Raw genomic sequence first — 14,140 nt, 5'->3', positions numbered from 1 at the left:
TTAATCACATAAATAAAACTCGTCTTCGAAATATTTAATTTTAATTAGATCTCCAGTATTATACACTCTAGTGAAGGTAAGGCCCTCGTGCATAAATGTGAAGCAGTTTGAAATCAACAATAAAATTGCTTATGGGAGCAAAATGAACGTAAATTTATTCCGACGTATTCGATATCTCGTTATTATTCACTAACCGTTTTTAATAAATTAACGCAATCATTGTTTCCGAGTGCATCGAAGGAACTGGCGGTTTTAAACATCAATTCAAGGTGCATCCGAGAAAAAGCCTCCTAAGATGTAAATTATAACATGATTGGCGAGTTTTTCACCGGTTAATACATTTCACCAATTAGGTACTCCCTCGCATCTCCGAATTCACATACCAGATTTTTTTAGGACGCAATAGGAATAACCTTAAAAGAAAAAGGAAATAAATAAATAAATATGTTTGGTTTGCTACGTTCTGCGTTAGAAATCAGATATATCTCTTAAACTGTGACAAAATTATCACAACGTTCGTCAACAGATGGCGCTACTTACGAATGAACTATATAATAATTATTTCGCAAGAATCACTATTTGCATCAACGACGTGATTCGGTCTGAACGCAAAATTAACAGACATACGAAGTTTGAGTGGTTTGATAGACAGCAGAAAACATTTATATGCAGTTTTCTTCACTCATCAGCGCCATCTGCTTAAAAACTTTGCTGCTTATTTTAAAAACTGGAAAGAACCTTGGGGGGAAAAAGCAAACCGACTATTTCTGTCTCCTTCTGTTTTTCAAATCTCTCGGGCATATTTGAAAATCAGGAAAAGCTTAGCTGAATCCGTTTCAGTCAGTGAGGCAGTCACCGCAACGACATTATGTAGCAAAAAAAAAAAAAAAAAATCACACACATTATATGATTTAGAGTGGAGATTCCCTGAAGTAGGAACATAAAATAAATCATACGTAAAACTGAGTAGTGCAGGTGTAGATCTTGGCACCGAGTTGATTTCTAATATTTACTTTTTGCTTGAAAATAAGTGACCAGAAATGAAAAACTGATATCATCCAGTACTATAAACAAGCATTTTTTTCCGATTCATGCAATTTAACGAATTATCCAAATTTCAAAATCAAAATCCCACATAATTTCAGTTATGTCAGATAAAAGCGTTGAAAAATCGACAGATGAGAAGATTTTCGAAGAAAGATGTGAGTGTAATAGTTTAAATTAAATTTAATTTAAAGACAGTACATTTCTTTTTCTCCAGTTTAAATTCATCAACTTAGTTGATTTTGGAAAGTTTCAGTTTACAAAACGATGCTTTGCAAATCGGTCAGTTTTTTTAAATTCATCAGGATTTCTATCTGTTCTAATATATAAAATTTTCAGATAAATTGAACAATTTACAGTACATTTTTTTACATGTCTACAGTAATTTACTCGACAAACTTGAGACAAAACTTTTAACGAATTCAATTTTTTTTGAAGTAACAGTGCCAAATATTACTTTGGTAACCCTTACGTATTCTGTTTATTTTAGCCCGGTGTAAGCAAAAAGTCGCCAAAAATGTAGACCTCTGCTAACTTCAATTTTTCTTTTCTTTTTCCTTTTTTTTAAAAAAAAACACTCGAATTTCTTTGCATCCGGCTCAGAAATATTATAGTAAATTGGTTACGCAGAACACATTATTTTTAATTCTATGTTTATCCACAAAAGACTAATTTTCTGCATCCAAATAAAGAGCAGTTCTGTGTATTTATTTTATTCTTTTTGCTGTACATATTGTACTCAAGGATAGACAGTTAAAACAATTCTGTGTATTTAGCAGATAAAAACAATTCTGTGTATTTACTTTATTCTTCTTGCACTACATATTGGTACTCAAGGATAAAAAAGTTAATAACAGTTCTGCGTATTTAACAGATAAAGATCTGTGTATTTATTTTATTCTTTTTGTAGTACCTATTGGTACTCAAGGATACGTTACTCCTCCAGAAAACAAAGTAGATATCAACTAGTTAAACAAAAACAACAAAAAAAAAAATGTCCGGGGTGCAAACAGCCCTGAATACTACACTATTTCGAGCCACGGAGTTGATAAGAAATTGTGGTGGGTGATAGCTAACAAATGTTTCTATTGAATAGATTTCTGTTTCAGCTGCCGATGGTGCATCTGTAAAATGTTAGTCACAAAATAAGGGGATATCAACCTTGATTAACTTTTGTTCTAATGGTTGGAATTTCATAAACAAAGAGCCAATCTTAATGGTTTAAAGGGTTGACTTTAAATATACTATCATTTAAATTATGGAGTTTGACACAGAAAAGTACTGCATGTGAATAAACACACCTTTTTACTTCAACAGATTTGGATTTTCTGCAATCGGGATTCCAATTGCTTAACCAATTGAAAGTTTCGGCCCACGGTTAGCCTGAGGGCAAGGAGACTCTAACCCGTCTACCACTGAGGATATTTTACAACAGCATTGTGGTCGGTGCGAGCGGGGTGCGGAACTCGTATCGATCAGCCATCGCTGGGATTCTAATCCGGTTCACCTCATTGGAAGGCGAGCGCTCTATCCCCTGAGCCACCACGACTCGAGCCATTTCTTAAAAGTTTACTTTAGCACATGATAGCTTTATTTTCGCTAATGTAGATGCGAATGTACACGCAAACTACTGCATTAAACTAAAACCTTTTTACCCTCTTATTTCGCTTGTTTTATTTTAAATTACTTGACGTAAAAAGAAGATCAGTATCATGAATGTACAATACTCTGATGATTCTTAGCTTTATGATACAACAAAGACACAATGGAATGAAATGAGACGTACATTTTCGGAAACTATTCAATGGTTGGTTAGTGTCGTATCCTCTATTGAATCATATCTCATGGTTTGCTTGAATAGTCTTTGCTATCTCAAAGGCATTAAACGAATATAAATCTTCTTCTGTAGAAACTATTCAATAATTGTTTGATTAGAGCAACGCTTAAGACAGCTGCGATATTTCAATTTTAGCCCACTGTCGACTTTTTTAAAAATAATATTTTCATCATTAAAAATTATATTAATATTTTGTTAAAAAAATAGTAAATAAATCCAGATGATGATTCAAATTTTCAAATGAGTAGTCCATGCATGAACCAAACCAACTTTTTTTTTAGTTCGTTGTAAATATTAGTTGTATAAAAAAATTCCTGAAAGTGCGATTTAAAAAAAAATATTAAATGAATTAAGATGAAGTAATTTTTAGCGTAAAAAATATGTTTTTGAATTCTACTAATGTTTAGTTGTGAGGAGAAAAAAATCGAGAAAAAGATTAGAAGAAAAACATGCTAAGAAAAATTAAAATGAATATAAATAGCATTTAAAGGAAAAAAAAGATGAAAATAATAATTAGTGCGTCGATACTTTAAAAATAATTTAAGTATCCATCAAGAATTTCTCACGCTGTATTTCCGACAGCACCCCATCAATCCCGTTTTTTCTTTTCCTTCGCTCTGCAAATAATGACGAAAAAAAATTGAAAAATTTATGGATGGTTGGCTGATCGTAAAGTAGCTTTCATAGAATGCCCCCATCGGTGAACTTTATAGGAAAAAGTATCAAAAGAAGGGAAAATGTAGGTCACAAGGAACCGTGTTTTCAAGGACAAACAATGTATGACTTTTGGAAAAACTTTCTGAGAAGCGAGAAGTCACTAGAGCAAGAGGTATCAAGCGTGACAACTAGAGCGATCTTTGACCATAAGATTGTTTGCTCATTAGCGATAAAATATGATTCTTACAGAGAACTCTTCAAAAACTCATCTTTTTCGTTTTCTTTCGATTCGAAAAAACGAGATTCACTTTGCTTTTTTTGAAGTCATCATCCATTTGGCATTAAAGTGAAATATATATAAAAAAAGAAAATGTAAGAGGTAGGAATATCGCCTTGATGATGATATTCCACGTTCCGTATGCTTTTTTATTTCTCATAAAAGAGGCTAAAAGCCCCATAATGACCATGGAAAGTTTTTGTTCATATTTTCCTCTTTTAGAAGTGGTTAAATTTTTGATTATGTTATTTAAAGTTCACTTAACGCTTAAAATATAAAAATGTAAGAAATGGAAATGGCTTTCGTTGAAAAGAAGCATTGATGAAAAAAAATATAACAACCAATACAAAGTAAAATACATTAAATATGTAGGTCTCATGAAGTCTGATAGATACTTTCGTCTAGTCTTTTTTTTTTTTTTTTTTTTTTTTTGCTTATTTTTTGCAGTTATTTTTGAACATTAGTGCATTTCACACAATCCGTTAGGTTTCTGACCGCGATGAGCGCAGACGTGCGATGTGTATTATGTTAATTACTAATTGATGGCTTTAATAAAAAATTCAGTTTGGATTTACGCAGTGCTACTGATTTGTAAAGTAGGCATAGTTTCTGTAAATAATCTACACTGTAAGAAAAATCGGTTCTCAATGTTGAGCCAAAATATCTCACGAATTTGCTGCAACCGCAATAAAATTTTAAACTGTACCGTTCCCCCGTTCAATTAAGAAACATAGAATCAAGTAATCAAGCTTAATAATAGTTCATTTGCACGAAAATATAGCTATTAACCTGGTACTAGATTAAGGTTGCAACGAACTTGTACGATAATATAGTTCAATTAACTCTAAAGTTTCAATTAGTGTATATAGAGCCGCGATTTCTCAGGGGATAGAGCGTTCGCCTTCCAATAAGGGGAACCGGGTTCGAATCCCAGCGAATGGCTGGTCGATACGAATCCGCATCCAACTTGCACCGGCACATTTATTAAGGGATTAATTATTTCTTTCGACCAATTTTTTATTTGTTAGTAACTATTAATTGTTAGCTTGTTTGCTATAGTTATTAACTGTGAGTTTTTTTTAACATTAACAGTTATTTTTTTGTGATTTCTTGTTAACTAGCTTTTTTGCTAATTATTAATTGTTAGCTTAATTTTTGTTAGTTATCCCTTGTTATTTTGTTTTTGTATATTTTTTTTCAGTTATCCTTTGTTATTTTGTTTTTGTATATTTTTTTCAGTTATCCTTTGTTAATTTGTTTATTAATTACATAGCTTACTTTAATGATTAGCTCTTACAACATTTTTTAAAACTAGTGGGCTGCGCCCCCTGCTCGCTAACTCTCGCCAACCACCGAAAATTGCTACGCAATATTATATAGTTTGCTTCGCAAACCAAGCTCGTTTCGCTCGCTACTAAGTTAGGTACATCGCAAATGTACAAAATTCTAAGAATTCAAAACAATCATTCAAATCCATATAACAACTTTTTTTTTAAGAAAAAAATTTGTATTATAGGAAAACGTTTATCTATATAACATAAAATCATAATGGTCTGACACCGTTTTCCATTGTTGTCGGCGCATTTTTATTGGCCGGAAAATCACGTGGTAGGATCCAGTTTTCCCCCATTCATTTCCATATCGTTTAGGTTGTCATCAGCAGATCACACTTGGTGGGAATGCTCTCTCTGGTTATTTCAGTTTCCGTTTTTAAAAGCGCTATATGTTGAGCCACCTCAGCCAGATTTGGCATGTGACATTTTTAACGGCAATCATTGGTCGATTTTCTAGCGTTGCCATTCGGGGAGTTGTTATGAGGCTTTTTTTTGTCGCCGTGTAAGAGAAATATATATATATATATAGATTGTGTGTCATATACAATTTAAACACTTCCATCTTATTTTAAGATTGTCGGAAACAAGACAATCTCCGACAAAGTTGTTCACGTGGTTAAAGCGTGGAAAAATTATAAAAAGTATATATATATATATATATATATATATATATATATATATATATATATATATATATATATATATATATATATATATATATATATATATATATATATATATACTTTTCTTTAATTTAAGCTTTATTCATAATAGAAAAAAGCATTATAATTTTTATTGCATCATTTCTAATATTTGGCGGGACATTTTAAGAATTTGGCGGCACACAAAAATGCCACGGCACAGTGGTTGAGAATCATTGCCATAGAGTAATAAATAGGAGAAACTCGTGAAGCCTTAACTGCAACCACGGAGCCATACTGGTACAACCATATAACTCTATGGTGGATACCAACTAGCCGCATCCTGTGAAGCCTTTTTTCGTGCCCCCGCGAACTAAATTATATCAGTTGTCATTTTTTTGGGGACAATTTTCGTAAAAATTCTATATGGGTTTAAAATACTTTTCTCATTTAAAAAAATCTAATTTATTTATTTCTGTGAAATTTAAGATACCAACGGTGCAAAAAAATTTATTTCTCACGTTTAGCATCCAAGAAAATATTTATTCAAATACAAAATTAATTGTGTATGTTGCTCTTTTCTTCTTCTTCTTGTATTTCGTGAATATAATTTAGCATGTGCGTAACAGAAATTTTCTCGAAGAAATTCTCCGATTTAACTTTTTGAAACCAATCATTTTTGACGAAATTATTTACAATCTGTAAATTTTAAATTTAAAATGTAAATATCTATTCTCTGGTGGATGCAGCAGACAAACCTCAATTCTCTCATTGAACATTTTGTGTGCTATGTAAGTTTTAATACCAACCTTTTTAAAGTTTTATATCTTAACCATTAGATATCTATTGCACATTAATTGGTCAATACATAGGTGAACATTAAAGTTATTGTAGCCAGAATTTTTTAATGTTCAATTAAATATTTTTAAAAAATCTACTTCTTATTTTAATTTGTAATTCAATACTTTTGTTTTGTACAACTTGACACCGTACATTTAATAAGTACAGTAATATTTAATGCTCCTTCAAGCATAAAAGAGTCCTATATAAAATTTTGATGAAATTGCGGCCGGCTATTTGACTGGTGTTTTTAATTGTGGTCCCCCGCCTCATGTAAGTTGGAAACCTCTGATGTATTATATATAATTTAGTAACGCATATATAAATAAGCTCGTGCAACGAAACAGCGGTGACGGAAATAATTGCAATATTCCTTCTAATGATGCTTTACATTTATAGATGGATATTTCTTTCCAAGTGCTTTCATAAACTATCTTAATAATTTTTGAATCTAAGAAAAAATTTAAAATGTCTGTTGGTTGGATGTAGTTGATTCAGAAAATTCTTTTGACTAGAAAATTTCCTTTTAAGGCAAAATTATAACTCAACTGATGTCTTAAAAATTAAATAGTAAAAAAGGATGGTTAGCTTGGTCCATTTTTCAAGTCAAAAGAAAATAATAAAATGATTGATAAGTCACAACTGGATAGTAAAAGCAGATTTTCTTTTGCAGTATCCTCTGTGGCTCTTATCAACACATTCACATCGTTGCCACCTGAATTGGAAGATAGCATAATTGATTTGACGGGGCCCATTCAGATGGAAGCTTATTCTATTCGTCAGGAAGAACCCGTTGATTGGTCTTCTTACGCCGAACAAAATATAATTAGTGAGGATGATTGCAACTTCATTCATTCATTCCAGTCTGCTAAAACAAAGAAAGAGAGAGATACTATCATCCATTCGTTTCAGGTTCTATTCACCTTTTTAAATATAGTTCCGTGATAACTCTTGCTTAATATACATTTAAAAGTCTTCGTATAAAGATTCTTCTTTAATTATCGTCTTCAGTATATGATCGGGTCCTCAATGTATACTGTTCACAAAAAATAAAGTTAATACACGTACTAAGTTGGGTTTTTTCTAACTAATGTGGGAACAAGAAAGAAGCAAAAACGTCAATCAAATTTGGCAAATCACTAATGAGGAAAGGCGGGATGGAAACCCCCCCCCTTCAAAACCAGTTTCATTGCCGCTAAAACCTGGAGGAGTTTCGAATACAACTCCTCTCTATTTGATCCGGCAGTTTCGCCGGATTTGATTTTTCCACGATAGTGAATCACTAGTAGTTATTTTTTATTGATTTTACCACTATTAGTGGTGATAGTGAATCACTCACTGATAGTGATTCAAAAGTGAAACGCAACCTCAAAAGTGATTCATTAGATTTCGATAACATTTTTCTCTTTTTTCCCCCGTTTTCCCCAGTACACTTTTTTTGAAACAATAAAAATTGTGGGTGGTAATTACCGAACACTATGTTACTCTAAATGACATTAATTCAAAAGTCAATTGTTAATTATACGAGAAAACTTTCTAAACTTTAACATATTAGTAACCATTGTTCTTTTTTTTATTTGCGGTTCTAAAAAACGAAACAAACCGTTTGGCTTAGTTAAGCATAAATATATTATTAAATGTAAAAATTTAGAAGTATTATATCTGTAAATAAGTCATCTCTAACAATATATTTTATTTAGCCTTTGTGCTCGCTTGTTTTAAGCTTTAAATCTTTCAGAATGTGTCGATTTAAATTTCGAAGTCGAGTATGGAAGTATTCTATTGAAAAGTATTCTATTCAAAAGTATTCATGAACTAGTTCGACCCGAACTTATCTACTGTCTCCTCTTCAGCAAATTTCCTTTCTAGGTATCAACCGTATGGTTCGACTTTAAAACGTTTGGCTGAATTGTTAGAACGCAGTCTACTTCCGTAATCAACAACTCGACCCGTAGGGAAAAATTTCTTCGCATCTAAGCAATGCTATTATATGTAAATAGCTGTTGGGATTCGCCTAAATCACGTGTCATTTTTTGAAGCCTTTTAATAATTTCCGGATGGCAACATGTCTCCGGTGTAGTTTAGTCGGCAATCAACGGCGCTCTCAAACATTCCAAAACAAATAAGATTTCTTTTCGCAAATCGCGTATAAATTGCAAATATTGTTCGCAAATTTCTCGAAAATAATTTTATTAAAAATAATAACTGTAAAACGATTAATAAGATCGGACACCGGTTTAAATAACTTTATCTTAAAATGTAACGTAGAATTACATTATTCTAATAATAATAGTAATAAAAACAATCTTCCTGAACTCTTAATTTAGAAATCAAACAAAATCAAAAACGTAATAATAACAGTACAGGTAATTTTAACCTTTAAATTAGGGAAACAAAAATATTTTATAGGAAAACAATAACTTTATGACTTATGAAAATTTTATGCTGATGACAACCAAACCAAATTGAAAATTAATGTGGGAAAACTAGATCCTACCATGTGATTTTCCGGCCAATAACAATGAAAAACTGGAACAATTGACAACAATGGAAAACTGCGACACCATAATTAGATTTTTATCTATAGTAAGAAATTGTTAAAATATTGTGAAAAGAGCTAGTTTACTGAAGTTGCACCTTTAATTTAAATCCTATATTTGTGGCAACTATAATTATGAAGAAAAAAATTTTCTATTTTTTTATTCACTTAAATTATTTGTATATTATTATATTATTCATTATATATACTATATTATATATATGTATTATATTATATATGCTATATTATATATTATATTATATTAAATATTATTATTTTAATTATAGAAACAAATACTTTTAAAGGTGATGTTAATGTATCAAACGATCTGAAATTTTGCAGTTAATGTTATACATGATATTTATTGACTTCAAATTAATATTTTTTCTGCATAAATACTCCTTACTTGAACTGCATAAATACAAATTGCATAAATGAATTGCATTTTGCATAAATGCTTTTTACCCTTTTATTGCATAATAACTTTTGGATATGATCCTTTCATCATTTTTAGAATTTCTTCTAGGGACGAGCATATCTTACGGTAAAAACTTTGATAGAAAAGGTAAGAAACGTAGATGATATGCGAAAATTGCTCGTCGTGATTGACGACATGTTTTGGGAAGATGATTCCAGGATGCGTGGGTTCGAACCAGTGACAAAGGAGCCATGGAAAATATTTATGCCTCTACTGGAATGGAAAGACGATTTTGTCCGAAATATAGGAGGCCGGGTCATCTCTTACCTGATGGTGGCATCGGAAGAGAGACCGACTCAAAATGACATGAACTATTTCCTGCATTGGTTGAAAGATGAACTGGATCAAGACAATCCTTACATGATGTCCGTCATCAGGTGTCTGCAGAAACTGCTCCGTCGCGATGACTACAGGATGGCATTTATGGCTATGAGTGGAATATTCAAAATTGTTCGACTCTTGACTTTTAAATTAAAGGCCCAGGCTCAATACCAGCTTTCATTTTGTCTTTGGGTAGCTTCACTCAATCCACAGTTGGCAGAAAAGATGAATCGGTAAGTAAATTGGCCACTAATTTGACGCGAATAATTCTGAAAGAGTCCTATTTTTAAAAGGGCCTACGCCTTCTTGGTGGGTCTAAATTTTACATTCAAAAAGAAAATAATTACGACTTCAGAAATATAACTGCTTATCAATAAAGGATAATTATTTTATATTTATTTAGGTCTGGAACAATTCCAGTTTTATCGGAGGTTTTGCAGAGTTGCCCATCAGAAGTGTTGAAAATTCCGAGAATAATAATTGCAATATACAGAAACCTGCTGGAAAAACCGAGGGAGATTGGAGTTATTAAACACAATGCGTTGGTGATGTTGCAGTGCAAAATACTCTCCTATTTGAGAAACATTGAGCATAAAATTGAGGATTTCAGCGACGAAGAATTTGAAGAAGATTATAAGGCAAGAAACTCAAAATATTCAACACTTAAAAGTTATCAATACAGAAAACTGAAGTGTTCTTGATATAAAATCCTATTTAAATGATTCCAAATAATTCTCATTTAAATATAGGTTGATTACTTATATGAATGGTTATCGTTAAACGCGAGGAAACGAACACATTTTCATAGGTTATATTTATAAATAGATAGGTTAAATCAAAGTTCATTATATTTTTATAGGTTAAATCAATATTTTCAGATTATTAGGTATTGCCTGTTCAAATGTTAACAACATACTCAGAAAAATCTTAGTAGAAGCTAAAGCAAATTTGAATGGTTTAACCTTTTGCTTACGGTGTTCCATATTGTACCATCACACATAGTCCAGATATTGTACCAGCCGTAAGCAAAAGGTTAATGATTACGTTGATTAGCCCTTTTTAGTGGCATCATAATAGCAATTATTGGGACTTCCCTTAGTGAGGTTGAAGTACATTTGTATGATATTTATAATTCTATGTAGATCAGCATTCTTCGAATAATAATGATTCTCAATTAACCCGTAAGTAAGGTCACGCTTCAACTTTAATATTATTCAACATGGATTTATTTAACTACTACAATCAATGATTCTGATTTACTGAGTTGAAGCACATTATAATTCAGCGTTGATCAGCAGTTTTTTTTATATACAGTGCAAAAAAGGAGGGGGAGAAAAACGAAACATTCTGAATAACTTTTGATCTAATGATAGGATTTTTCACTAGGTTAATTGGTGCAGACGATATTGTGCTTTCGCTGAATGTACTTTATTTGAATAAACATATCTTTTTCACGACGGAATATGACTTCTGACCCACAAAATATAGGGGTAACCACAATTCAGAAAATAGGTTCCCATTAGTTTGGTCAAGTGAGCGGTCTGAAGTTTGGATCCCTTCATGTTAATTTTAAATTTAGAGTATTTTGCCATATCTTGAGAACTTTTTAAACGAACTGAAATTTTTTTTAATTCGTTTATCCAAAGATAATTCCGTGCTAAAAATTTTTCAATTATAATTTATTATTTTTTTCATTATATTATTTCACATAAGTCGAAAAATTTTAAATTTTAAAGTATAAAAATCATTACATCATTTTAAAGAATGTGATTTTATGAAGCGAATACAACATAGGAACACAATCGGACTGATAATTCTTGAGAAATCGAATTTTAAAAAAAAGTCTGATATTAAAATTCGATTTTTAAAATATTATGAAGTACCTATTGGAATGGAGTGATCTTGCTCCGACAGCTGCATGGAACAAATGGTTGTAGCCCAATCAAACAGTTAAGTTGAAATTTTATTCACACATTAAATTTCAATGAATATAATATAGTAAGAATACAGTAATCAGGCAATAATTCATAATGCTAAGAAATGAAATCAGAATTGTTTAATTTGAATTTTGTTTTTAGAAATGCAAAATTTGCAAAACTTCAGGTAAAAATATTTTATAACCATCGTTGAACAACCGACCTAATTTCGAGCTTACGAGTATTATTGTTCAATTCCGAAGACTTGAAAGTTTGAACCCAATCTAGAAGAACAAGGGAACTCCTGGATCAAGTATTGGGAGAAATTTTGCCTTTGTGGAAGACATTTTGATGGTACTAATCGGCATTTGTGTTACACAGAGAGGAAAACTACGAAAATCACGGTTTACCTGATTGCAAAGGGGCTCAATCCTATAATCCGTCTACCACGGAGGATATTTTACGTCAGCACTAAGGTGGGTGCGATCTAATTCGTTTCGACTAGCCATTCCTGGGATTCGAACCTGGTTTCATTAGAAGGCGAGCACTCTATCTCCAAAGCTTTTGGTAAAAATATTGACTTTATTGTCGACCCTGATTTGTCTACTCAACGATGGGGAGCAGCGTTTGCAGAAGTTGTTTGAACTTCCGGTAGAAGATTAGCCTGTACTGATTTCTATTTTTTTCTTAGTTTACTAATTACTGATTTCAATTTTTTGTTCTCGTAATTATTTGTTTTCGATGTCGAAAAATTCATTTGCAAGTGTTCTGCTTTTGGGTGCACTGTGAGTCGAAGCACTAATTTGTTATGTGAAATTAAGATGTTTAAATCCCTTAAGCGTTTCACCGAATTCAATTGAGTAATGAACTGAAAAAAGAGAGAGAAATACGTTTTACTATGACTTCAGAAGAGGTCAGCAAGACTTCCTGTAGGATTTATTATTTTTTAGGGTAAATGGTAAATGACCTAGAATGATACAAAAGAAGATAAATCATGTAATGATAAGACATTAAACCATAATTGATCAAATAGACTTCTAATATTAGGATCGTAAAAAGATGATTTTAAAAAATTATCTAAAAATAAGGCATAATGGTTTTTTTTATCTATATTGGTAAACCATAATGTTTAGATGAGGAACCTGATGATGAAACTATTATGATATTCATTCATGATGATATTCTTCCTAAGATTATGATCATTAAGATTAAAATATTTGCATAATTTGATCAGCGCCATCATTCTATTTTTTATAAATCTGTTTTTTGTAATGATTCTCTGTCTATTTCAGTTCGTTACAGATGTACTCGAATCGCATCTGAAAGAGCTGAGCTCATTCGACGAGTACAAAATGGAAGTTTTATCGCGACAATTGGAATGGAGCATAGTGCACAAATCGAAGAAATTCTGGGTAGAGAATGCCGAACGTTTGAATGAAAATAAATACGAGCTGGTCAAGATACTGATTGATTTACTGGAGACGAGTGAGGACAATGTCGTTCTCTGTATTGCGGCACACGATGTAGGCGAATACATGAAGCAACATTCGAGGGGCAAGAAGGTGGTGGAGGATTTGGGAGGCAAAGATGCCCTCATTCAGTTGCTGGAACACAGACACCCAACCGTCAAGTACTACGTGTTGAAGTCTCTGCAAATTCTCATGCTCAGTAATTATGATCTGTTCATAAAACATCTCAGAGCACCGGAGGAATGGAGCGATCTCGATATGACAGTTACGTGGAAGAGCTAGAGTCCAACTTCTGATTCTTGTATCAATCAGTTCGCAATGATTCTTGCTTAATAAATGAAAAAAAATGTTTACTTGATTTTATTAGTTTACGTGGCTGCAGGTTTAATCAGTTCAGCGCGTTTAACGTGCGTATACGTCGGACCCAATCTCTAGTGTCGTTCATATATGAAATATATAATTGCCGTGTCGAGTAAAAAATGACCATCGGTCAACAAAATATGAATTTTCAACAAAATATAATCAGATTATTAGTGGGTGATATGTTTACTTTAGAATGACCATTAGAAATGCTAAGTATTTCATATTGCAGGACGGAAGCGGGCTATCAGCCCAAAACTAATTATACACGCTAGCTGTTATGTAGATGGTGAGCGTTGATTTGTGTAAACAATTAGTAGAGCGAATATCACTTTCTCTACAAGGCAAAGTCCTTGACATTCTAGCATTGAATACAAGAATTCGATTCAAAAGTATATGCACTGGTGAGCAAAACTTAAGCAACAAG

The 14,140-nt window shown here is 32.1% G+C and overlaps 1 protein-coding gene across 1 annotated transcript; it reads left to right on the top strand.

Annotated features, from left to right (window-relative positions):
- The first annotated feature begins 1,073 nt into the window (after window positions 1–1,073).
- Window positions 1,074–13,700, top strand: LOC107451994 (V-type proton ATPase subunit H). Its single transcript, XM_016068258.4, has 5 exons — window positions 1,074–1,202; window positions 7,304–7,542; window positions 9,696–10,201; window positions 10,372–10,606; window positions 13,177–13,700. The coding sequence occupies exons 1-5, from the start codon at window positions 1,148–1,150 to the stop codon at window positions 13,633–13,635; spliced, it is 1,494 nt and encodes a 497-aa protein (XP_015923744.4). The 5' UTR covers window positions 1,074–1,147; the 3' UTR covers window positions 13,636–13,700.
- Window positions 13,701–14,140: the final 440 nt, after the last annotated feature.

Source organism: Parasteatoda tepidariorum, chromosome 1, assembly GCF_982258835.1.
Source record: "Parasteatoda tepidariorum strain Cologne lab strain chromosome 1, Ptep-v5.0, whole genome shotgun sequence".
NCBI classification, from domain to species: Eukaryota; Metazoa; Arthropoda; class Arachnida; order Araneae; family Theridiidae; genus Parasteatoda; species Parasteatoda tepidariorum.
The sequence above is the reverse complement of the archived record's forward strand: the minus strand, read 5'-3'. Positions and strand labels throughout refer to the sequence as shown.